The following is a 23,549-nucleotide window of genomic DNA, read 5'->3' as shown; positions in this document are numbered from 1 at the left end:
AGGGGTCTAATTACTCAAATATACAAGGAGTTAAATCAATTGTATAAAAAAATCAAGCCATTCCCCAATTGATAAATGGGCAAGAGACATGAATAGGCAATTTTCAGGTAAAGAAATCAAAAGTATCAATAAGCACATGAGAAAGTGCTCTAAATCTCTAATAATTAGAGAAATGCAAATCAAAACAACTCTGAGGTATCACCTCACACCTAGCAGATTGGCTAAAATGAAAGAAGGGGAGAGTAATGAATGCTGGAGGGGATGTGGCAAAATTGGGACATTAATGCATTGCTGGTGGAGTTGTGAACTGATCCAACCATTCTGGCTGGCAATTTGGAACTATGCTCAAAGGGCTATAAAAGACTGCCTGCCCTTTGATCCAGCCATACCATTGTTGGGATTGTACCCCAAAAAGATCATAAACAGACTTGTACGAAAATATTTATAGCCGCGCTTTTTGTGGTGGCAAAAAACTGGAAAAGGAGGGTATGCCCTTCAATCGGGGAATGGCTGAACAATTATGGTATATGCTTGTGATGGAATACTATTGTGCTAAAAGGAATAACAAACTGGAGAAGTTCCAGGTGAACTGGAAAGACCTCCAGGAACTGATGCAGAGTGAGAGGAGCAGAGCCAAAAGAACATTGTACACAGAGACTGATATACTATGGTAAAATCGAATGTAATGGACCTCTGTACCAGCAGCAATACAAAAACCCAGGACAATTCTGAGGGATTTATGGTAAAGAATGCTACCCACATCCAGAGGAAGGACTGCAGGAGAGGAAACATAGAAGAAAAACAGCTGCTTGAACGCATGGGTTGGGGTGGACGTGATTGAGGATGTGGACTCGAAACTACCACACCAATGCAACTACCAACAATTTGGAAATAGGTCTTTTTTTTTTTTTTTTTTTTTTTTTAAGATTTTTTTTTTAAAATTTTAAACCCTTAACTTCTGTGTATTGACTTATAGGTGGAAGATTGGTAAGGGTAGGCAATGGGGGTCAAGTGACTTGCCCAGGGTCACACAGCTGGGAAGTGTCTGAGGTCGGATTTGAACCCAGGACCTCCCGTCTCTAGGCCTGGCTCTCAATCCACTGAGCTACCCAGCTGCCCCCCTGGAAATAGGTCTTGATCAAGGACACATGATAAAACCAGTGGAAATGTGTGTCGGCAATGGGTGAGGGGAATGCGGGGGGTGAAGGGGAAAATAGGAGCATGAATCATGTAACCATGTTAAAAATGAATATTAATAAATGTTTAAAATTAAAAAAAGTCATTCTTCAATTGATAAATGGTCAAAAAATATGAACAGGAAGTTTTTGGAAGAAGAAATCAAGCTACTAAGTTATATGAAAAATGCTCTAAGTCACTAATAATTAAAAAGATGTATATAAAAACAACTCTAAGGTACCACTGCATGCCTATCAGACTAGCTAACATGATAAGAAAAGGAAAAACAAATGCTGGTGGAGATGTGGGGAAAAACTGGTATAGTTGTGAACCATCCTTGAGAACAATTTGGAACTATACCTGAGGAGCTACAAAAAACTATATACCCTTTGACTCAGCAATACCACCACTAGGTCTGTATCCTAAAGAGATTTTCTAAAAAAAGGGAAAGGGTTTATATGTACAAAATGTTTACAGCAGTTATTTTTATGATGGCAAAGAACTGGAAATTGAGGGGATGCTCATCAATTGGGGAGTGGCTGAATAAATTATAGTATATGATTGTGATGGAATGCTAATGTTCTGTTAAGAAATGATGAGGGGAAGTTTCAGAATATGAACTGATGCAAAGTGAAGTGAGTAGAACTAAGAGAACACTGTTTGCAGTAACAGCAATACTGTAATGATTATCAACTGTAAAAAACTTAGCTATTCTAACAATATAATAATCCTTAATAATTTCAAAGCATTCATGATGAAAAATGCTATGTACCTCGAAAGAGAGAACCAATGAACTCTGAATGCAGAGTGAAGGATATTTTTTTTTTTTTGCCCTTTTTGTTGACAACATGGCTAATATGGAAATGTTTTGCATGACTTCACTTGTATAATGGGTATCATACTATTTTCTCAATGGTGGTGGGGGGGAGAATTTGGAACTCAAAATAAAAAAATGAATGCCAAATATGCAACTTTTTTTTTGGCATGGCCAATGGGGGAATTTGTTTTGCTTATCTATACATATTTATAATGGGTTTTATTTTTCTTTCTCAGTGGGGTAGATGGGAGGTATAAAGGAGAGAAGGCAGATTTTTGTTGATTAAAACAAAATAAATGTAATGCATCATGGGATAATGAGAGGAGCACTGAATAGGTGTTATCAATGGACCTTGATTTAAATCTAGGTTCCTGGATCTGACATGTATCATTTTTGGGACCCTAAGTTGTACCAGGTCATTTGAATTCTCTGGTGTCTGTTTCCTCAACTGCAAGAAGAGGAATGTTGTGAGGAGAATACTGCGCAAGTAGTAAAAAACTTTTGTTAAAGTAAATTCTGATTATATTCTTAAGAAGTGTTATCCTGGGAACCAGATTGGGAGTCTGTCACTAACAAAATAACCATGATCAAAATCACTAACTCACAGAGTACATAGTGCCCTCATCTAAAAAACGAGGGAAGAATCAAAGAAGGAGGGAGCCAAAAGCTTGATTTGGTGTGATGTGGGCCCAGGTGAAGTTGGATAACAACTGTACAACAGTGAGTGTGGGTGCATGCATGTGTGTATAAAATGTACTCAGTGGGCATAACTGTATGGCTTTATCTAGCTCTTTTTAGCAGCAGGTCAGTATGAGATCTGGCAAAGAATGTATGGTAAAAGGGGTGAGGGACTCAAGAGCAGAGAGCTGGGTGGGGGCACTGAAAGTTGAATAGGTTTAAGAGGGATGAGGCTTTGACAGGAATGCTATGATAGTAGGTTATAGTTAGCTAAAAGAATATCAGAATTTTAAACGAGGGAAGTACAACATTTTGCAGGGAATGGTGAGATCCAAGGTGGTCATTTCTGAAAGGTTGAGGTAGAATGAAATTGTATAAAGTTATAATATGGATATATGTTATATTACATTATAAAAAATGGGACTAGATTTATGATGTCATTGGAAAAGGTAAGTAATGATGAATAAATTCTTTCTATCAATTCAAGATGGCAAGAGTTCTTAGTCTTAGGAGAGTTATCTCTGACACTAAGCTTATGTGTCAAGAGCACTAAGTTCCTGAGGCTTTATGACTTCAAACAAAGCTACCCACTATGGCACATGCACGCACATAGGCATGTACGAAGTTGCAGTCAGCTTATATTGATTTAGTTCTACTTTCTCCACTTGGCATTATTTGACAAAAAGAATTTTTACATTTTCTCTATATATTCTATTTGCTTTTCTAATGGCAATGTAATACTTCAATATAAACAATATGATGGAAAAAACAGAAATAACACAGTGAGTCTGGCTGCTTGGGGGCACTGGTTTTTTTTTTTTTTTGTTTTTGTTTTCTTTTTTTTGTTATTCAATAGCTGCCATAAATCATTATATAAATTCTTCTAAAACAACAACAATCCCCAAACCTTGGAAAACAATTTCCTTGGGATATATATAGATATATTCCTAATTTTCTTTTCAGTTCTTCTCCACTGAATCATTGGCACAGAGAGGTTCTCAAGTCCTAACGCTGGTAAATCCTATTATAAGGATGAAAAAATCTGGGTTATGAATAAGGATGTGCTGGTAAAAGTTCAATAGGTTCTCCAAAGGGGAAAAAAAAAAAAGGAAGACATACTTTTAAGACGAATATTATTAACATTTTGACATACTTTTTTATGCCTAATCAATCAATAAAGCAATAAAACAAGCCCTGATTGTGTTACAATATTTACCAATTCTGATGTGTAAATGTTTACTGAAAATTTAACAACTAATTTTGGGGAATCTGTAAGAGTCTGGCTCCAGCACACCCATGTTACAAACTCCCTAAAGGTCTTATGTTTGGCTTTAAATATTTTCCAAATGTCTATTTACTTTGTGTGATTCAACCTCTGTGAAATGTCTGTTCACAACAGATTGATTTATATGTATGTCTGCTAGAGACTGCCTATTTATTGCTTTTATTCAAATAGTCACACCTTCTAGTTTCTAGAAGTTATTTTTTCTGTGATTTATTCCCAATGGTTCTGAGTCTGTTGTTTTTGAAGTCTACTTATAGATGGTTTTACTTAAAAAAATTAAAATTAATTTGTTTCTATATTATCTTCTGAATATCTTTGCCATCCCTTGAAAGATGATGGTAAAAAAAAAAAAAGTCAGGAAAAAAGTAAAGCAAACCTAACTAACATATCAGCCAAGATTGACAGAATAGGTGATATTCCACAATCATCATCCACTACCTCTTTCTGCTTTTCTATGTAGTGTAGTTTTATTTTTCTTCACTGTGCAAGAAATTATTCAATCAAGTAATCCAAAGTTCCAACATCAAGCTTATCGATTTCTTCTACCTTTGAGAGTAGATTTTTATTTCTTTTCAAAGTTGGGTTAAGCAGACCATTATGCTTAATTAAATTAAATTAATTAAATCAAATCTTTAAATATCTATTTTTATATTTAATCCATATGGTGGTGGGAGCTTATTAAGAAATTTAGCATATTGCATGGGACTAAAATTTTATTTTTTCAACATGAGTTGTTCCCCAAAGCATGCGACTAATGATTCCTGTTCCCAATTATTGAATTTCAATGGATTTCTTCCCTTATAGCAAAATTTTAACAGACATTATAACTTAAACATTTTTAGTGGCTTTCCAAAGAAAATTCCTCCAAGTTGGCAGGTCAGGCATAGCCCTCGAATCTTGGTGCCCAATTCAAAGGAGGCTGAGGAGTAGCATTAGCCAATTTATCTCCACAATAATTCAACTTCATGTCATTCAATTCAGATTCTTTGTGACCTGAATTCTTAATTCTGGCCTTCTTCATTCATCTGTCCATCTGTCCTCTTTGGCTTGGTCTGTTCTCTTCAGTACTCTGTTTTAATTCAGTTCAGCACACTGATGTTCCAACATAACTGGATTTCTTTCTGGGAGCTCTCTTCTTTTTCACTGGTCTATCGGCCTCATTTTTTTGTTTTTTAGCCTCAAGCAGTTCTGAAAATCGTAGCTGTGCAAGATATTTTAAAGACCATGAAGGCTTTCCTCTTACTCCTATTTATTGGTACTCCTGTCTGTTCATACCCTGCCCCTCCCCCCTAGTTGTCCATGAACAAAAGACAATAAAAAAATGGCCTTTAGTCCTGTGTGGCCATTCTGTAGTCAATGGTGTCAGATTGGCGGAAAAGGGGGAAGATGGTGCCAAGAATCAGTTTTTGACCACCTATAAACATTAACTTTGCTGCTATTCTAATTATGAGATGCTTGTTCAAAGATCAAATGGACTTATTAAAAGAATGGAATCATATCAACCTTGATATTCTTACCATAAATGAAATCCAAAGACAAATTGAATGTAAATGAAAAGATGGCTACTGGATTCTTCTTGGAGAGGAAAAAAATGGCTTTCATCATACATCCAATGGCTAAAAGAAACATCATTTCTTTAGACCTTTGGTCATCTTATATTGTATTGTTCTTGATAAAGATTTGCAAAAAGACCACTATGAGAATAATTAAGGATTACTGCCCCAATTAATTGTTGTAAAGGATGGAGGTTATATATGAAATTCAACAAAAACTTGATAAGACCTTCCAAGTTAAACATATACTTTAATAATTCAGTGACTTCAATGCAAAGGTAGGTATGGAGGAAGATGGTTTCAAAACATTGGAAAATATAGTTTAGGAGTACGCAATAAGAGATGCAAAAGGCTTGTAGGCTATATAAGTTTTATACTATCATACATTTTTTCTTTGAGAAAAGAATTGGGAGGCACTAAATGTGACAAGCAACAAATGACATCACAAAAATGAAACTGGGTCTATGTGAGAGTCATTCTTCAATCAGTGATTTATAAAGTTAGACCAACAAAGAAATATAATACTAGAACAACACAAGAAAGAAAAAGATATAATACATAATTCAGTTAATTCCAGCTGACCTATTTAAATGAGTTCTGAAGATGAAAATAGGAAATGGATAAAGGAAAGGACAATGACCCCAATTATAATAATCATAATAGAACATTAATTGATTTAAATAAAATAATATGATAAGAAGTCTAAAGAGTCTAGAAACTGTCTCAACCAGTGATTGACTTGCCAAGATACTAGTTTAGACTATAAATCATTTGTAAAATTTAATGGAGGCTGGAGGAAAATTATGAGCAGTATTTCTCATAGTGAGAGTCAGTGAAAGGAAAAATAGTCTAAAGAAAGCTTGGTGAGAGACTCAGCTAAGTAAAATAATCACAAGGGCATTTAAGGATGACACTAGAAGGGTAACACACAGGCAAAGAATAAAAAAGAACTATAAATATCTTTATAACATACTCTTTACAATTAGGCATAGAAAAGCTACATTTGGGTTTCAACAACACAATCCTGGATATATTACTAGAGAAAGTGAAAATGGTGCTGAAGAAAAAAAGATTAAAAAAGCATCTGAACTAGATCAGATACACACAGATATATATAGTTCATGCTTGAGAAGGCAATTTTTATGGCACTGAGGGATTCATTCTCAACATATGTGAAAAAAAGGAAATAAGGAAGTGGGGAAAAAAAACTTCAGATACTAGTACTTTAAAAAAAAAGCAATCAAGAGAACACAAATCACAACTGACTGCCTACACAAAAATTTTATGAGAATCATGTATGCATGGACCAAGGGGATTGTTCATGACAGGAGGAGAGAGGATCAGGCAGGGAATTCAGAAATGATTCTTTATAGCAGGCCACATTTTTACTATTAAAAATTGATCTGACAATGTAGAGAGTACAAGATCATACTGTGCTTAAGAGTCTGCTGACTAAAGGCAGCCAAGTGGTTCAGTGGATTGAAAGCCAGGCCTAGAGACAGGAGGTCCTAGGTTCAAATCTGACCTCAATCACTTCCTAGCTATGTGACTCTAGGCAAGTCACTTACTTCAAATTGCCTTGTCCTTAATGTTCTTCTGCCTTGGAATCAATACTTAGTACTTGGTTCTAAGTATACTTAGTATATAGTAATACTTAGTATTGGTTCCAAGATAGAAGGGTTTAAAAAAAAAAGAGTTGGTAGAGGAAAATGCCACCTTTAAACGCTTACTTCCAAACAAGGTTATTTCCCAAGCATATCTGGAAATCTCACAAGATACTTTGCAAGAGACATAATAGAGGCAACTTTGTTCAGTGATTCTTTCTATAACATTCAAAGATGTTTGCCAAAGGTGCTTTCCACTATCAAGTACCGGAGGATGATCCAGCACAGAGCTCCAGATACTCCTGGTTTGCAGATAATATATGCCGATGGTGTCAAGTTCCAGAACATGGCAGAGCCTTCTGGATGAAATTCATAATCAGAAGAGTTTGGTTTATTCATATAGGAAAAATCAAGTGGACAGTGGCTGTGAAAGCCTTGATTTACAAATGAGTGGACAATTTAACATCCATCCATCCATCTATCAATAAATATATTTGGGTCAGACACTACAATGGATTCAGAGATGAACAGAAAGAGGAAGAGAGTAGAATGGATTTTCTTTGGGAAACTTATGAGCTTCTTCCCCAAATAAAAAAGCCTATCTTTTTATACCAGTATTTTTCCGGTGATGATGTATGGCTGGGAGTCAAGGAATACTAGAACACGAAATAATGAATTACCTAAAAAGCAAAAGAGAGGAACATAATGGGAATGAGCAGGCTGCAGAAAGTTATAAATTAGATAGAATTTTGTAAAGGATGTCAGGGAAATATATTATTAGAAAAAATAATAGATCAACATTTAGAGCAAGGGATAACTGATGGATAGCCTATGTGCTCTACTCTGAAGAGAACATGAAGAGGGCCCTTACAAGTTGGGTGGGCCCCCATATCAAATTTATGGGAGGATATGATTAAGACTTGTATAGAAAAGCATGAATAGGCTGTGATCTGTGTAGCAAAAGGAAATATGCCCATGAATGAGATCCCACATTCATTTGTACATTGTATTACTGTGATTCTTGTTACATGTAAACTGACATGTACTGGCTTTATGACCTAGGCAATTCACTCTTAGTGAATTAATTGCCCCAGGTGCTTCTCTTCAGACTATAAACTGCATAGCAGGATTTGCATTGGTAGAAGGCATTTCCTCTCTGCAAGTTCTTTACACCAATGAAATCACAAGTTATGACAGAAATTATATTTGTTAGTTTTTTCAGTACTATGTTGAATGTGAATAGTCATGGGGTCACTTACTCTAATGCTTTTGTTTTTTCAGAAGATAAAACTGAGGCTCAGAAAAGGTAAACAACTAGTTTAAGGTTGGGCAGGTAAGTGTCCTCAGATTCCAAATCCAAGTAGTCTTTCCAATGTCTCCCACCTCTCCCCCACCCCCACTATCACCCACCATTCTCTCTTCTGTTATAGTCTCAGCAGATAAAATGGTTCTTCTCTTTGCCATGGCCAATTCTTCTACTCCTATCTTTGAATTTATAATCTCTTTTCAAGCCCCACTTTTGAAACTAGGAAGAGTGGGATACCAATTTCTTCCCCATCCACTGCCGTTTCCCCATTGTTTATAAAAATGCCCAGATATCTATTAATCAATAAAGATTTATTAAGTACTTATGATGTACCAGGCACTGTACTAAGCACTGGGTACACAAAGAAAAAGCAAAACCTGTCCCTGCCCTCAAGGAGCTTACATTCTATCAGGGATGGGGATGAGAAACAACATGTATAAAAGTGAGTACATACAAGATACATAGAATAGATGGAAGATAACTCTAGAGTAGAAGGCACTAACATCTGGTGAAATGGGGAAATGTCTCTTCCAGAATGTAGAGTTTGAACTAAGATTTGGAAGGAAGCCAGGGAATCTCACCAAGGTGGAAGTGAAGGGAGCACTTGAACGATGGGGACAGACATCCCTTAAAAAATAATTATCTTGGGGGCAGCTGGGTGGCTCAGTGGATTGAGAGCAAAGCCTAGAGACGGGAGGTCCTAGGTTCAAATTTGTCCTTAGACATTTTCTAGCTGTGTGACCCTGGGCAAGTTACTTAACCCCCATTGCCTAACCCTTGTCACTCTTCTGCCTTGGAACCAATACTGAGTATTTATTCAAAGATGAAAGGTAAGGGTCCAAATTCCTAGAAAAATCTACTTTGTTTCTTGCCTTCATCTTTTCACCTCCCACTTCTCATTCTCCTTTGATCTGGCTTCTCACCTTCATGACTGAACCATCAATATCTGTATTACGTAATTCATTGGTCTTTCTCAGCCCTTTTCCTTCTTATCCTCTCTATAGCAGCTGACATTGCTGACCACCTGCCCTTCTTGATATTCTCCCCAAGATAGGATTTTGAGACATTGCTCATTCATGGTTCTCTACTTATATATTTGATTCACTTTCTTTGTTGGTCTCCTTTTAAAGGATCAACATTCGTCCTGTGCTCTATAAATGCATGTATTTCTGTCTTGGGCCCTCTCCTCTTCTCTCTGTAGTTTATTTTGTTGATCTTATAATTTCCCATGGACTCAACAGTAACTTTTATACAGAAGCCTCCTAAATCTATGTATTTAGCTTTCCTTTATTTTTCAAACTCCAGTCCTATATCACTAACTGCCTTCTGGGAATCCTTATTTTGTTCCAGATTTTAAAAGGAATGAATGGCCTTTAATGTTTACTGTAAATAATGTTGACTGAATTTCAATATACTTTTTTTTTTAAACCCTTGTACTTCGGTGCATTGTCTTATAGGTGGAAGATTGGTAAGGGTGGGCAATGGGGGTCAAGTGACTTGCCCAGGGTCACACAGCTGGGAAGTGGCTGAGGCCGGGTTTGAACCTAGGACCTCCCGTCTCTAGGCCTGACTCTCACTCCACTGAGCTACCCAGCTGCCCCTTTCAATATACTTTTTGATGACACTATGGAAATATTTCTATTTTTAAAATAGTCATGAATAGATATTGAATTTTGTCAAATGCTTTTTCAGCATGAAGATATTTTTGTGGAAGATTAATCTAACAGCAAGATAGATTAGTCAAGCAGAATGGACTGAAAGGAAAAGAGTTTAAAGAGGAAGATAACTAGGTATGGCTGCTCCAACCCATAACTCCCTCTTTCCTCTAGGCCATTGATGGGTAAACTATGGCCCATGGGTCAGATGCAGGCCCCTGAAATGTTCTATCGGGCTGCTCGACATTATTCTTTTTTTTTTTTTTTTTTTAACCCTTAACTTCTGTGTATTGGTTCCTTGGTGGAAGAGTGGTAAGGGTGGGCAATGGGGGTCAAGTGACCTGCCCAGGGTCACACAGCTGGGAAGTGTCTGAGGCCAGATTTGAACCTAGGACCTCCCGTCTCTAGGCTTAGCTCTCAATCCACTGAGCTACCCAGCTGCCCCTCGACATTATTCTTAATCTGATGAATACAATAAGTAGGATACAATACAATGAAACTTTGAAAGAGTTGTTGTAGAAACAGACTGACAGATGAGCATTTCCTTTCCTTTGGCCCCCTCTTTGAAAAGTTTGCCCATCACTGCTCTAGGCTATTTCAGCTCTTAGTGTCTGTGCCAGTCATTGGGCATTTAATCATACACTTTATTTTTTTGCTGTTATTTTTATGGGTAAATTGTATTTCCTACACTAAATTATAATCTTTATTTTATAACAAATCTGAGTGATGAAGTGATTGGGTTTGGCAATGTATTTAAAACCTTTTAGGTCCTCTATTCGTAAAGCCTAATTTATGGGGTCTTTCCTCATAGTCTATTGCAATTAAAAAAAAATCCAACAAAAACCCAAATCCAACAAATAAAGTATCACATTGTGAGGAAAGTACTTGTTATAAACTCCAAAGTACTGTGTAAATTAGCTATTACTCACGTGAATAATTTTTAAAACTTAAAAAAATACACTAAAACATTTAATGGAAGACAGACTTATTGTTCTAATATTTTATTTACAAGTTATTTTCAACATTTGAAATTTATATTTTATACTTAACATTTGTGTCCTATAGTAGGGACAAAGGAAAACAAGAGTTTTCTATACTGGTCTGCCATCTGCCTCTTGATCCAGGTTCCTGTGTGTATGTGCAATTCAGAGGGTTTATGTGTCCTTTTGATTTCGGGTGGTTAGTAGTCTCACTGTTCCTTCACTGTTCACAGTAAAGGGATCTGAGACGTAGAGCCAAAGGCTCTGCTTCCCATATCTCCACACCAGGAGGCCCTGGAAAACTCTAACCTAGAAAGGCAGGAACCCAGGCCAACTGGTTAGCAACTCATTGCAGGAGAGCTCCTAGTTGTGTACCTTTTCAACAATATGATATTGCAGTATCAAGGGAGTGAGAATGGTAAGAATGGGACAAATCTGAGAAACACTGGGAAGGAAGAATTGACAGGACACGTTGACATGGACACTGCTATCATTAACAATTCAAATGAGTTATGTTAAGCAAGTCGGCCACACAAGTTTTCTAATATGTCAGTTTTCATTATTCATTACAATTTCCCAAACCTCCATGTACCATAGAATTTATAAGCACCTATAAAATAATCTAATTATAGGTTATCATTAGCTTTTTTTGGTCAATTACTATGAAGGTTTTTCACCTGCTAATTTCACAATTCCAGCTATCCAGAAGACTTTGGTAGGTAGGCTGCAGTCTGTATTGGGAACTTCCACCCTCACATTTTCTGAGATATCACCCCAGCAGGTCCCCATGGGTGCCTGTTATGTAAAAAGTACCAAATTAGCACCTTATTATTAGCACTTAGCTGGAATACAATCTTTATTTTTATTAACTTTCACCAACAATGGAAATAAGCAAGAAATGACAGACTATAATGTAATTTTCTCTGAAAATTCAACCTTTTCTTCTCTTTTTATTTTCCATAGAATTTTATTATTTATTGATATTCCTATAGGTATCATATCAGGGATGAATTCAAATTTAACAGAATCTAAAGAAGTTAAAATACACAAACATCAGCTTCAGAATTCAGGATATCTTAGTATGGAGCATAGGAAAGAATTATTTTATAAAAGCAGAATTATAAAACCAACTGTAGTTTTCATACGGCAGAGCCAATTTAAGCTATTCATTGCTATTTGCAATATACCTTTCAATTAATATAATTTAAATCTGATAAAGAATTACAAGTAATTCAAACTAGCAACCTGCATTATTTAATTATTATTATAATTTTTGGGGCAATATACTTCAAGTTGACAAGAGAAGGAAAGTGCAAAAAGACATGAAGGTTCAAGGTATTTTTTCACCTCAGTATAAAAAAAAATTTCACTTTTAAGGCTGATTCACAAAAGAAAGTTGGTGAGAATGGGCAGAAGAGAAGGTGGCAAGAAATAAACACTCAAAAGGTAGAGCTGCAATTTTAGAGACCTATACTATGGTAAATTATTAGTTTAACCACTTGATAGTTTCCATCATGATTAATATAACAATTGACTACTTTCACCAAAAGGAAAACCTTGAACACTAAAAAATGGAAATCACCAAAAAAAAAAAAAAATCCAAGTTAATTTTTTTCCCCATTAGGTGATTAACCTACATAGGTAACATCATAAGATTTTTCTAAAACCTTTTTACCCATTATAGTCTATACCTGTTATAATCATTACATATACCCACTATCTCTTTTTAGTCAATTCAAAAATACTTGAAGCTAATTTTTCAGCTTATATATACAGTGGTGTGTGAATTACTTGGGACAACTGATTTTTATATGGCTTTGTTTTGTGATAGCATCAGTCATTTATGTGTGTCTGCATTTACTGACACTTGGCTCATTTGGAATATCTGACCATGACCAGGAGGTTGAGTGAAGCTGATGTGAAATATTTCCTAAGTATTTTGTGCCTCTGTTTCTTCATGTAATAAGGGAGATAATACAGTGATGTGGGAAAAGAATCATTTAGATACAGTTTCGTTTTGGGACAGTTAACAGTCAGGTTTGTTTTAGGGTGTGTGTGCATGCACATATTTCCCATGACACTAGTCTGTGTCTCAAACAGAATGACAAGAAGAAGCCAAATTAAACTAATTTCTCTGCCTTTTGTTAGTTCTCTGTTGGATGAGTGAAGGATCTCCTGCCACCTACTTGTGTTTCACTGATCTCTTTTCTTGTGCTTTTTGTTCCATGGGGTTAAAGAATGGGCATTACTCTAAATAAAGGTACAAAAGTTTTAGCTCTTAAAGAGCACATTTCAATGACTGGCAGAGAAATTGCTGTGGCTACTGATACAGGGAAGCCAAGCTTTTCAAGATCAAGCCCAAAGGAAAAGAATCGATAGCACCAAAACACAAAAGGAAAACTGCAGTCAAAAATGATAAACAATGCCAACAACTAACAAACCACTGATGCAAAAGAATCTAATGAATCCTTAGGAAATAAGCAAAGACCTTCAGAGAGACCTGGCAGTTGAAGGAGTGGTTCTTGATTCCTCTATGTGCAATGTAGGCTTCTTAAAGTTGAAAGAACAATGAGAAGACCAGTAAAAAAAAAAAAAAAGTTGTGAAAACTGCTGTTATAAAACAAAAATGCTTGACATAAGCAAGATAATAGAAAGACAAAGAGGACTGAAGATTGGAAAAAGCTAATTTTTACTAATGAAACTTTTTCATTCAAGCAAAACTGAAACTGTTAGGAAGAAGTTTAGGTGTTCCTATAAGATCTGGCAGTTTTCCTCAGAGTATGTAAAACATTTGCTGAAAAAAAAAAAATGTGATGGGGATTTTTTTACTTTTAATGGGTCTGGAAGAGTTGTCCCTGCTTAGGCAATGACAAATTCTGACAATTACATACTGATACACTGAGAAGCAGAACTATTTTAAAATTCTAGAAATTCCGAAGTTGAGGTGGATTATTGCACCACAATCTTTAACTATAACATATGCCATGAAAGATGGAGAAAAACTGCCAAGAGATGGAGAGAAAAATGCTTCAGTGGCTTGGGAACTCATCTGATTTAGAGCCCACTGAAAACCTGAGGGCTGTAATGAAGTCTAGATGTAGGAAAATGAACTGTGTATCAAAGGTATGTTTAATATCCTCTATCATATGTGGTTTCATGATGAAGAATTAAGAGAATTATTTGTCAAAATCTTGTGAATGCAATGCCAAATCATGAGAAACAAGTGATTGCAGCAAAAAGAGGACATAATGCATGTTAAAATTTGTTTAAAGATGTAAACAACTATAAGGTTTATTGTGTAAATCAATAAATGCAATTATTTTAATTTGTCCCATTTAATTTGCACACCACTGTAATAGTTACCTAAATTAATTGAGTTTTAGAATGATAGGAAACAGTGAAATAGTTTCTGCGGAGGTAAATGAAAAGAACCATACTAAAATAATTTAAAACCTTGATGATAAAGGAAAGAATCAAGTAAAGTCAGGTGAATTTCTATATTTGGGAGCAAATGAACATAAGAAAATATAGCCAGAGAATGAGTAACCAAAGGAAACAGAGATACAGGAACTAATCAATTTGAATATCAGGAAGTAGGCATCTATACATGGTCTCCACTTTTCCCGTAGTTTTTCTGCCAGGTCAGCAACTTGTATCAAATACCAACTGTTTAATTCCTATCCTTGCAAGAGCCAAAGTGTAAGAAAGAGAAATTTCAGACTAAGGTGAAGAAGGGATACAGAACTAGGTTAAAACCACAAACTAAAAGACAGAATCTACAACAGCTCCTCCCTATCAGTAGTGGGCAAGAGACATGCTTCCAAACATGTGGAGAAAACAGGATTATCTCAGCTATTGCTGATTCTGGAGGGTAGCCTCTCCAGTTGTGGAATAATATGTCAATCACTTTTTTGCCTATTTATTAATATATGCTAAATAATTGGACTCTTCAAGTTCTGCTATCTTCCTCCATATCACTCTAGACTTTGAGGCTAGCCCTATTGCCAGCAAGTATAATTAAGAAAAGAAGAAAACTTAAAGAAAGATGGATTATACAGATTTGTATTTTAAGACAGGCTTAATGATTTTATCCATATTAACCTACTTAGAGAGCAGACAAAGTAGTAGTTAAAATTTTAAAAATTAAAGGCACATCTTTTTTACTTAAAGATGGGGTGAGGTGGGAGGGGGGTGAGGGAGGGAGGGAGGGAGAGAGAGAGAGAGAAAGAGAGAGAGAAAATATTTTTGAGTAAGATCTGCCTTTGTGAATCAGAAGAATAGAATGATCCTGCTGTATTTCTTAAGACAGGTTTTGGTTTAGGTCCCACTACCACTCTCGAGTTTAACACATATGCTTACTAACTGATAGGTTGGTTAGGAAAAAAAAATAGTCAATTTTAATGAAATAATTTTACTTAATGTTCCAAGTAAGTAAAATGCTGATATTTTAATTTAAAAATATTAATGATCTTCACTTTTCATGGGGATGTTACTTTTTGGTTCCTATAGTCTGGATTGGTATAGGAGAAAGTAGCAGAAAGTGACATTTGTTCTTGCCTGTAAGGTTGTGGTTCTGCTAGGCCCTCCTAAACCAATCCATATGTCTGACTCTATGGAAAAAGGAAAAATGGGGGGAAAAAAGAGCACCACAATGTACAATGTGCTCCATATAGCAAAATAGACAGCTTTTATATATTATGCACATATATGTAATATGTATATACACATATACATACATATATATATATTTCCCTTTTGTTAAAAATGAATATTTTCAAATGCGGAAGACTGAATGACCAGGCCTTGATGGCCACCTTTGTTCAAGTCATCTGTCTTCACTTGCTGGCAGGAGGGATAACTGAAGTCTGGATTGGCATAGTATGAACTAGCAGAACCGTAATTTACAGGTAACAACAAATTTACCTTCCAGACTCATGGCGAAGAGATCCACCTCAGGTGCCTCCCCAAACAAGGAAGATCTGGTTCACCACTTCCTGATCCAGGAACCACTCGTATGGGCTTATCTGTGAGCGACTCTCCTTCCCTGCAAGGTAAGCTGCAATCAGGAAGGTCCTGTTGGAGATGGCCCAAATCCAAATGCTAAGGGCCTCCCAACAATGACAATAACAACATCAAAAAGATCCTTTTTTTCTCGTCTGTGAGAAAATATTTTTGTGGGAAGTTCCTTTTACCCAGACTTCTTGTTAATTTAGGAATGGACTATAGGCAGGATTTCTGGAGGTATTTGGACCTCCAGTTAGGTGTAAAAATATAATGCACACTAGAGCTGACCATCAAAAAACCCTACATATTTACTGTATATAGAGTGGGCCAAAATAATACAGAAAATTGCATATAAACCCTTTGTATCAATGAATAAGATTAGAGGGTAATGTTTAGCTCTGAAGTTATACATGGATTTGTTAAAAGAAAATCTACATGAAAACTACCATTAGAGTACTTTCAAGATCCATTTTAAGAGATAATTAATGTACTGCCATCTAGTGTAGAAACAGAAAGTAGGCTGTGCTTTAAAAAATAAGTACAGAGAATGTGTTAAAATTTCACAAGGACAAGGGAGAAAGTAGTGATGATAAAAAAAAATAAGAATATACAGCTAAAACCACAGAAAGTAGGATGAGGAAACTGTGATTAATGGATAAAAAGAAATTCTTCCCTTTCTGACAAGGCCCATTCACCTTGTAACTTGACAACAGATTTTGTGTGGTGTGGTGTGTGGTGTGTGGTTGGTGTGTGTGTGTGTGTGTGTGTGTGTGTGTGTGTGTGTGGTTGGTTGATGATGAAGGGTAGAAGATAATGTTTGAGGTAGCAATCAGATTAATAATTGTGTAACAGTATAACTAAGTCATTAATAAGTTGTCAAATAACCTGAGATTTCACTTTCCCTCTCTGAGTCTTAATTTCCTCATTGCTAAAATTGAATAGTGGTTTAGAAGGGGAAAAAATTCCATTCCTTTTTACTAAAAATGTATGCTAACAAGGGGCCTCAGAAATCATAGTAGCAAAGTATATAAATTGATCCTATTCTTCCTAGAAGAGGCTTAGTTTACCCATAAACAGTGAGATATTTCCAAAAGAAGATATCACGTGAAAAGGCCAGAAACTAAACAATTTGGGATCAAGTCCTGTCTATGTTGCTTGCTACTAATGTAACCTAATTACTAATGTAATTTTTCATTTGTAGACTACACAGTCACACATAGGTCACACCCACACACACTGAAAGAACCACCCCTTACTTTCTGTCTTAGTAACAGCTCTAAGACAGAAGGGCAAGGGCCAAGCAATGGAGGTTAAATGCCTTGCCCAGGGTCACAAAATTAGGAAGAGTATGAGGCCAAATCTGAACCTAGACTGACGACTTCAGGCTTGGTGCTCTACCCACGGAGCTACCAAGTTGCCCCATGAGGTGATATTCTAATAGTTTTACCTTTCTGTCTGTTCTGCCTCTTTGGTAGATTTCCCACCCTCTTACTAAGTGCCACAGGCAGGTGTCTACTAAATCCCAGTTTTCAGTCTCCTCTTTGGTGATTTAATGTATTTCCATGGTTTCAGTTATTACTTTTATGTACTGGATTCTCCAGTCTCACATCCAGATACCTGTTGGATATCTATATACAGATATACTATAGACACCTCACACTTGAGATGTCTATAACTAAGCTCATTATTTTCTTCTTAAAATTTGCCCTTTCTTTCATATGATGGATTTTCTTCCCAATTACCCAGGCTCAAAACTAAAGAGTCATCATTGATTCTTTCCTCATTGCCCCTTTAGTTGTCATGTTCTGTCCATCCCATCTCTCTATCTCTTTCTGTCCCTATTCCTTTCCATTTTTCCTACAACCTGGCCCTTTAACTTTTTGCCCATTCTACTGTATTAGCCCTTCTTGCTTCCTGGAGCCCTCCTCTCTAATCTGTCCTTTGTACCACTATCCTCGTAATCTTCCTATTGCACTGTTCTGATCCTATCAATTCTCTGTTCAGAGACCTTTGCCTCTTGAATAAAATATAAACTTTTCTGTTATTTCAGACCCATTGACAATTTGCTTCCAAACTGGTTTTCTCGCTTACTGTTTCTCTTTATATGCTCTAGCTAAACTGGATTATCTGTACATTGTACATTGGTACAGATAATTTAACTATCTACCATATCACAACCTCATTATTTTGCTGACAACAATTTTTGGCAAGGTTGCTCTACATTTGACAACCCTGCCCCCTCCCCCCTCCCATGTTCAACTTGCTTTCTACCTTTATCTAGGAAGCAATTCCTCATCCTTTTAGCTGCATTAAAGTGATTTCATCTTGTTTTTCAAATATTTTTTCAAACATCTTTATATTTAGATTCAGCTAGAGAATGTCTTTTTCTTATTTGTATCCCCAGTTTTTAGCACCTTTGTACATTGTGGGTGCTTAATCACTATTTGTGGAATTTAAATTGTAAGTTAAAATATTTTGTTGACTGCAAAGGCTAAGTTATTGTTACTAACAAAATAAAAAAGAAACTGTTATGACTTTTTAAGAAAATAATTTTGTGTCAAGACCTATTTCCCCACAGTTTTATAGTAATCAGACAGAAATACCCTACCAAATATTAAATAACTATAGAAAACATCATTCTCATTTAGAATCTATTATACAACCTAGGTGGAGGGGACATTGAAGTTTAATTTCAGTGCCTTCTTTGATATCATCTGGATATGAATTATCCAGAGCACTCTGGACCTCTTTTACAACACTTAACAATGTAATTCTATTTATTAGGGGCAATTGGGTAGCTCAGTGGATTGAGAGCCAGGCCCACAGATGGGAGGTCCTGGGTTCAAATCTGGATCCCAGATACTTCCCAGCTGTGTGATCCTGGGCAAGTCATTTAACCCCCATTGCCTAGCCCTTACTGCTCTTCTACCTTGGAACCAATGCAGAGTATTGATTCCAATACAGAAAGAAGGGTTTAAAAAAATAATTCTGTCTATGGTGAGAGGTTTGTATTTATTTATTTTTTGGGAGGTGAAGGGGGCACTCTTTGTCATAACTTCTAATTAGATGGTAACCTCCTTGAAGGCAAGGATAATATTATTTTTACCTTTCTATCCCCAATGCTTTCATCTAATAAGGGAACTTGAATATTTAAAAAATATCATAAATCTAGAGAACAATGAGTCATCTTAGCAGCTGAAATTTAGCAAATTGCTAATTATATTAAAGAAAAAACTAGCAATTGCTCATGAATTGTACTAAAACATCTGTAGAAGTAGATCTTAAATATTTAAAATTTCCCAAGAAAAATCCAAGTTTACTCCTAGGCTAAGTCTGAAATAGTCAAAGTAATTTCTACTGCTTAAGGACCTGGCCTATAAATTAAGCACAAAAGAAGGAGTATTATGATAGAGAGGAATGAGCTATCAGTGCAGTTTTGGAGTCACAGTGCCTACTCTCTTTCATACAGGTAAAAGGCCATTTTGGTTCAAAGGTTCATAGTTTATTTTCATGGAAGACAGAGGAGAAGGAATAGAACAACCAAAAATGGTCTCTTGAGTGATGGGAACATCAATGATGAGAAGAGACTATATTCCATATATGGTGCCACTTCTATAATAAGTGTTTAGTAGAATGTAAATCTGAAACTAAATATCTCATAATATGTGACTTTTTATCTCTCATATATTTTGTGTTCTATCATTTTAGTCAAATCTTAAAGCTTTTTATTTATTCTTATAGCATACAAATGACTGGAATAGGAGCATGATATCATCTTTTAAATAAAACAAATCTTATCCTCAGATACTTTCAGAAAAAAGCAGTCAGGAATCAACCAATGCTCTCTGTAATATGAATGTTCTGTATTTATTTTGCTATATTTGAGAAAACCCTAGGATTAAATTTAAGTTATTTGCAGAAGAAAAGAACATGAATTTCATCATTAATAACTATCAGACACTACATGCAGCATTCTTCTGAGGGACTTTCAATGTAAAAGAAAAACTATTCCAAAGTAGAATGGGATGTTTGAGAAAGAGTGAGTTTCCTAACTGGTGAAGTCTTCAAGCAGAAGCTGGATGCTGTTAGCGATAAAGTAGAGAGGATTCCTATTCAGGTATGGGATGGACTAGATAGCACTGGAGATCTTTTCCAATTATTAGATTCTGTGCTTGAATCCCTATATGCAAGTGCCTAACTTTAAGCCATTTTGAGAAATGCAGATTATGTTCTGAAAAGCAAATTACGAGTCCTCAGGCAAAAACAAATCAACTGTCCAAAAGGTAGTAATAAGATCATTATATTTCTAATAAGGAATTATTATTGCTAATTTCTCATAAGCAATTATATTGCTAATAAGGAAGGTTATAAGGATCGCCTCTCAAACTCCTAGAAAAAAAGACAAGATACATTAATTCGTAGATGGTAATCATGATAATTCAGATTTACTAAAAAATGCACCTTCTGGCTATGTTAAATCCTTTATTACAACCTGGGTTTAATCTTGAGGACTTATTGTCAAATGTCACTGCTCTTCTTAAATGGTAAGTGATAAATACTTTGTGGAATTTTAGGAAAATTTTTGTTTTAACAAAAAGATACATTTCAAGGATACTCTTTTGGTTAATACTAATAGTAGAAATATAGAAAGTATCAAGTGTGTTCCAGGAAATTAAAGTAAAACAAGGAGTTTTGTTAAGAAAATATCAATAATTATTAACAAAAGAAAAAAGAATAAATAGTGGAGAATTGAGGTAGAGGGAAGAGTTGGGTTAGATGGAAGAGGCTAGACCCTTGCTCAGGCAGGAAAGGTCAGATTCTTCCATCAGCAGTGGATCCTAGGAAGAGATTTCTATTTGCTATAGTCTTCACTTTCCAAGAAGAACAAGGGGTGCTATATGAGGATCACTCTGTCCTTTCCCTTCCTCAATCAGCACCACTAGTCACCCTAAAAGAAATAATGTTTTACCTTATTTTTATTCCTTAATTATAAATATTCTGGATAAGTTAACTCAAACTCTTTTGTAATGAAATAGAACCAATCAATAAAGAAAGAAATAAATGAGGGACATCAGGTCCTTTCTTGTGACAGGGGAAGGTACTGAAAAGTGAGATAAGGTGTTAAGGTATTTGTATCCTTTTAACTCTGGCAACTCTGTTTTATATAATCAAGGCTTTTTTTTTTTTTTTTTTTTTTTAAAATAAGTGACACTAACTCTGCTGTTGGAAAATGGGGAAAGTCCCAAAGTTCCCCTTCTCACATTCCTCTAAACTGTAACATATCAATTGTTTCTCTGTGCAGTGATGGGTTTTCTTCACAGAAGTGTATTGCTAAAATGAACATACATCTCACTGAGACCAAATATTTGAGATTCCATTTAGGTCAGCTTAATCAGATTATCCTTGCCTGGTACTATAATTTGTGTTTTTCTGGCCAAAGACCAGTTATTAATAATTCACAGAAGGGGAGAATGATGAGCAAACTGTTGTTATTCATCCATTTTCAATTAAAAATCTTAAACTCTTTGTTTCTAAGGACCAGTAAAATTCTGTTTAGACAAAATTCAAATTACATCAAAATGTTTTGTTAGAGCATGTAAGTGAAATTCAATGATTTGTTTAGTGATATGTTTTGTTTACCCTGTGGAAGACTATTGAATGCCAAGAGAATAAAGAATGTCTGTGGATTTCTAGAAGCAGGAGGAACTGAGGCACTGTTTTCATTTATTCTTCATATACTGATTATCTGTTAATTAAGCAAGTTTTAATGCTAACAAGAGCAACCTTAACAATCATAAAGAACCATAATTCAGATACTTCTCATTTGAGACCCTACTTTTGGCTAAATTAGATGTAAAGAAACAGTTAAAAAATTAAGAAATGTCAAGTATGTTTTTAAAACTCTTGCCTTCTGTCTTAGAATTAATATTGTATATTGGTTCCAAGGCAGAAGAGTGGAAAGGCCTAGGCAATGGGGGTTAAATGACTAGCTAGGGAGTGTCTAAGGTCATATTTGAACACAGGACCTCCCATCTCTAGGCCTGGCTTTCAATCTACTGAACCACCTAGCTGCCACTCCCCACCTCAAGTATTTTTAAATGAATATTTTTATAATTAAGGATATTCTTAAGTTACATAAAAATGCCACATCAAGACATTACTACTTGTTAATTTAACAATATGTTTGCCAAGAATTACTTCTAGCACTGTTTGAAACAGCATTAAACTATACCCATAAGGAATGAGTATGTCTTAGAGGTGCTCAGAGGTGTTGGCTTTGGAGAATACACGTATAAGCAATTCCTAGTGCTTTATACTTGTAAAATAAAAACAAAACAAAAACACCAGGAAGCAAACCTCTGATCTAAGTAAAGAATAAGTTCTGATGGGGCCATGGATACTAGGGTGGATTAAAAAAATAATAATCAATAGATCTGTTGGATGATGTGACCCCAGAATGGACTTTCACAAAGGTATTCTAAAATACAGACTATAGAATAGAGAACTTTTCAATTTAATTTTTACATATTTGTAGAAGAATATGACTGGGTAGTTTATTAATAGATAAATGAGAAGAATGAAATTAGTTCTTTTACTTAAACAAATCAAATTCAATTCTGCATTGTATCTAATAGTCCATGGACTTAAAAGAGAATACTTTGTTAATGTTTTAATGCAATATCTAGCATTACAATATTAAGACATGGCTGAATCTTCAGGACTTAAGGCATGGATATGATATAAAATGAGAAGGGGAATTCTTTCCTCCATAATCAGGTCTAGATATAGGACTCCTTTCCATGAACAATGGCAAACTTATGAGGAAGAGAAAAGTTTCCATCACAATCTGCTAAAACAGAAGCTTGTCTTTGAAAAAACAAACCAAACGAATTAATTTTTCTATTTGTATTTAAATGGCAAAAGTAGCAAATCTATACTCACATGCTTAAAACAGGTTACTGGAGCAGCTATAAAGCTATTGCTGTTGATGTAATTACCCCAGCTGAAGCCTTCCAAGGAGACTGCTGAGAAAAGAGGAAGTTAATTAAAAAAAAAAATCAAAACCTTAAGTAAATTCCAGTAAAAGACCACTGAAATGAATTATATTTTTTTAAATTTTTATATTTTTTTAAACCCTTAACTTCTGTGTATTGGTTCACAGATGGAATGGTAAGGGTGGGCAATGGGGGTCAAGTGACTTGCCCAGGGTCACACAGCTGGGAAGTGTCTGAGGCCGGATTTGAACCTAGGACCTCCCATCTCTAGGCCTGACTCTTAATCTACTGAGCTACCCAGATGTCCTCTGAAACGAATTATAAAGGGAAAATGACGTTAGATTAAATGAACAAAGGCTAGATATCTTGCTAATAAAGCCAGTTGAGTATCACTCTTACATGTAAGAGCAGTAATGGCAGCTGCTCACTTTTTTGCCTAGAACCTGGAGGTAGATTCCTGGGGATGGGGTCTAAGGGTAGAAGGTCTTGGGCACGG

At 35.6% G+C, this 23,549-nt stretch overlaps 1 protein-coding gene across 1 annotated transcript in view; it reads right to left on the bottom strand.

Moving 5' to 3' along the window:
* MBTD1 (mbt domain containing 1) overlaps positions 1-23,549 on the bottom strand; it is a 78,423-nt gene that overhangs the window by 21,820 nt on the left and 33,054 nt on the right. Inside the window, exons 5-6 of the mRNA XM_044676572.1 lie at positions 23,001-23,083; positions 11,732-11,849 (exon numbers count right to left, since the gene is read on the bottom strand). Of these exons, the coding sequence (XP_044532507.1) occupies positions 11,732-11,849; positions 23,001-23,083 (201 nt within the window). The remainder of the gene's footprint in view (positions 1-11,731; positions 11,850-23,000; positions 23,084-23,549) is intronic.

This window comes from Gracilinanus agilis, chromosome 4 (genome assembly GCF_016433145.1).
Source record: "Gracilinanus agilis isolate LMUSP501 chromosome 4, AgileGrace, whole genome shotgun sequence".
Lineage (NCBI taxonomy): Eukaryota > Metazoa > Chordata > Mammalia > Didelphimorphia > Didelphidae > Gracilinanus > Gracilinanus agilis.
This window is presented reverse-complemented; position numbering and strand designations above follow the sequence as displayed.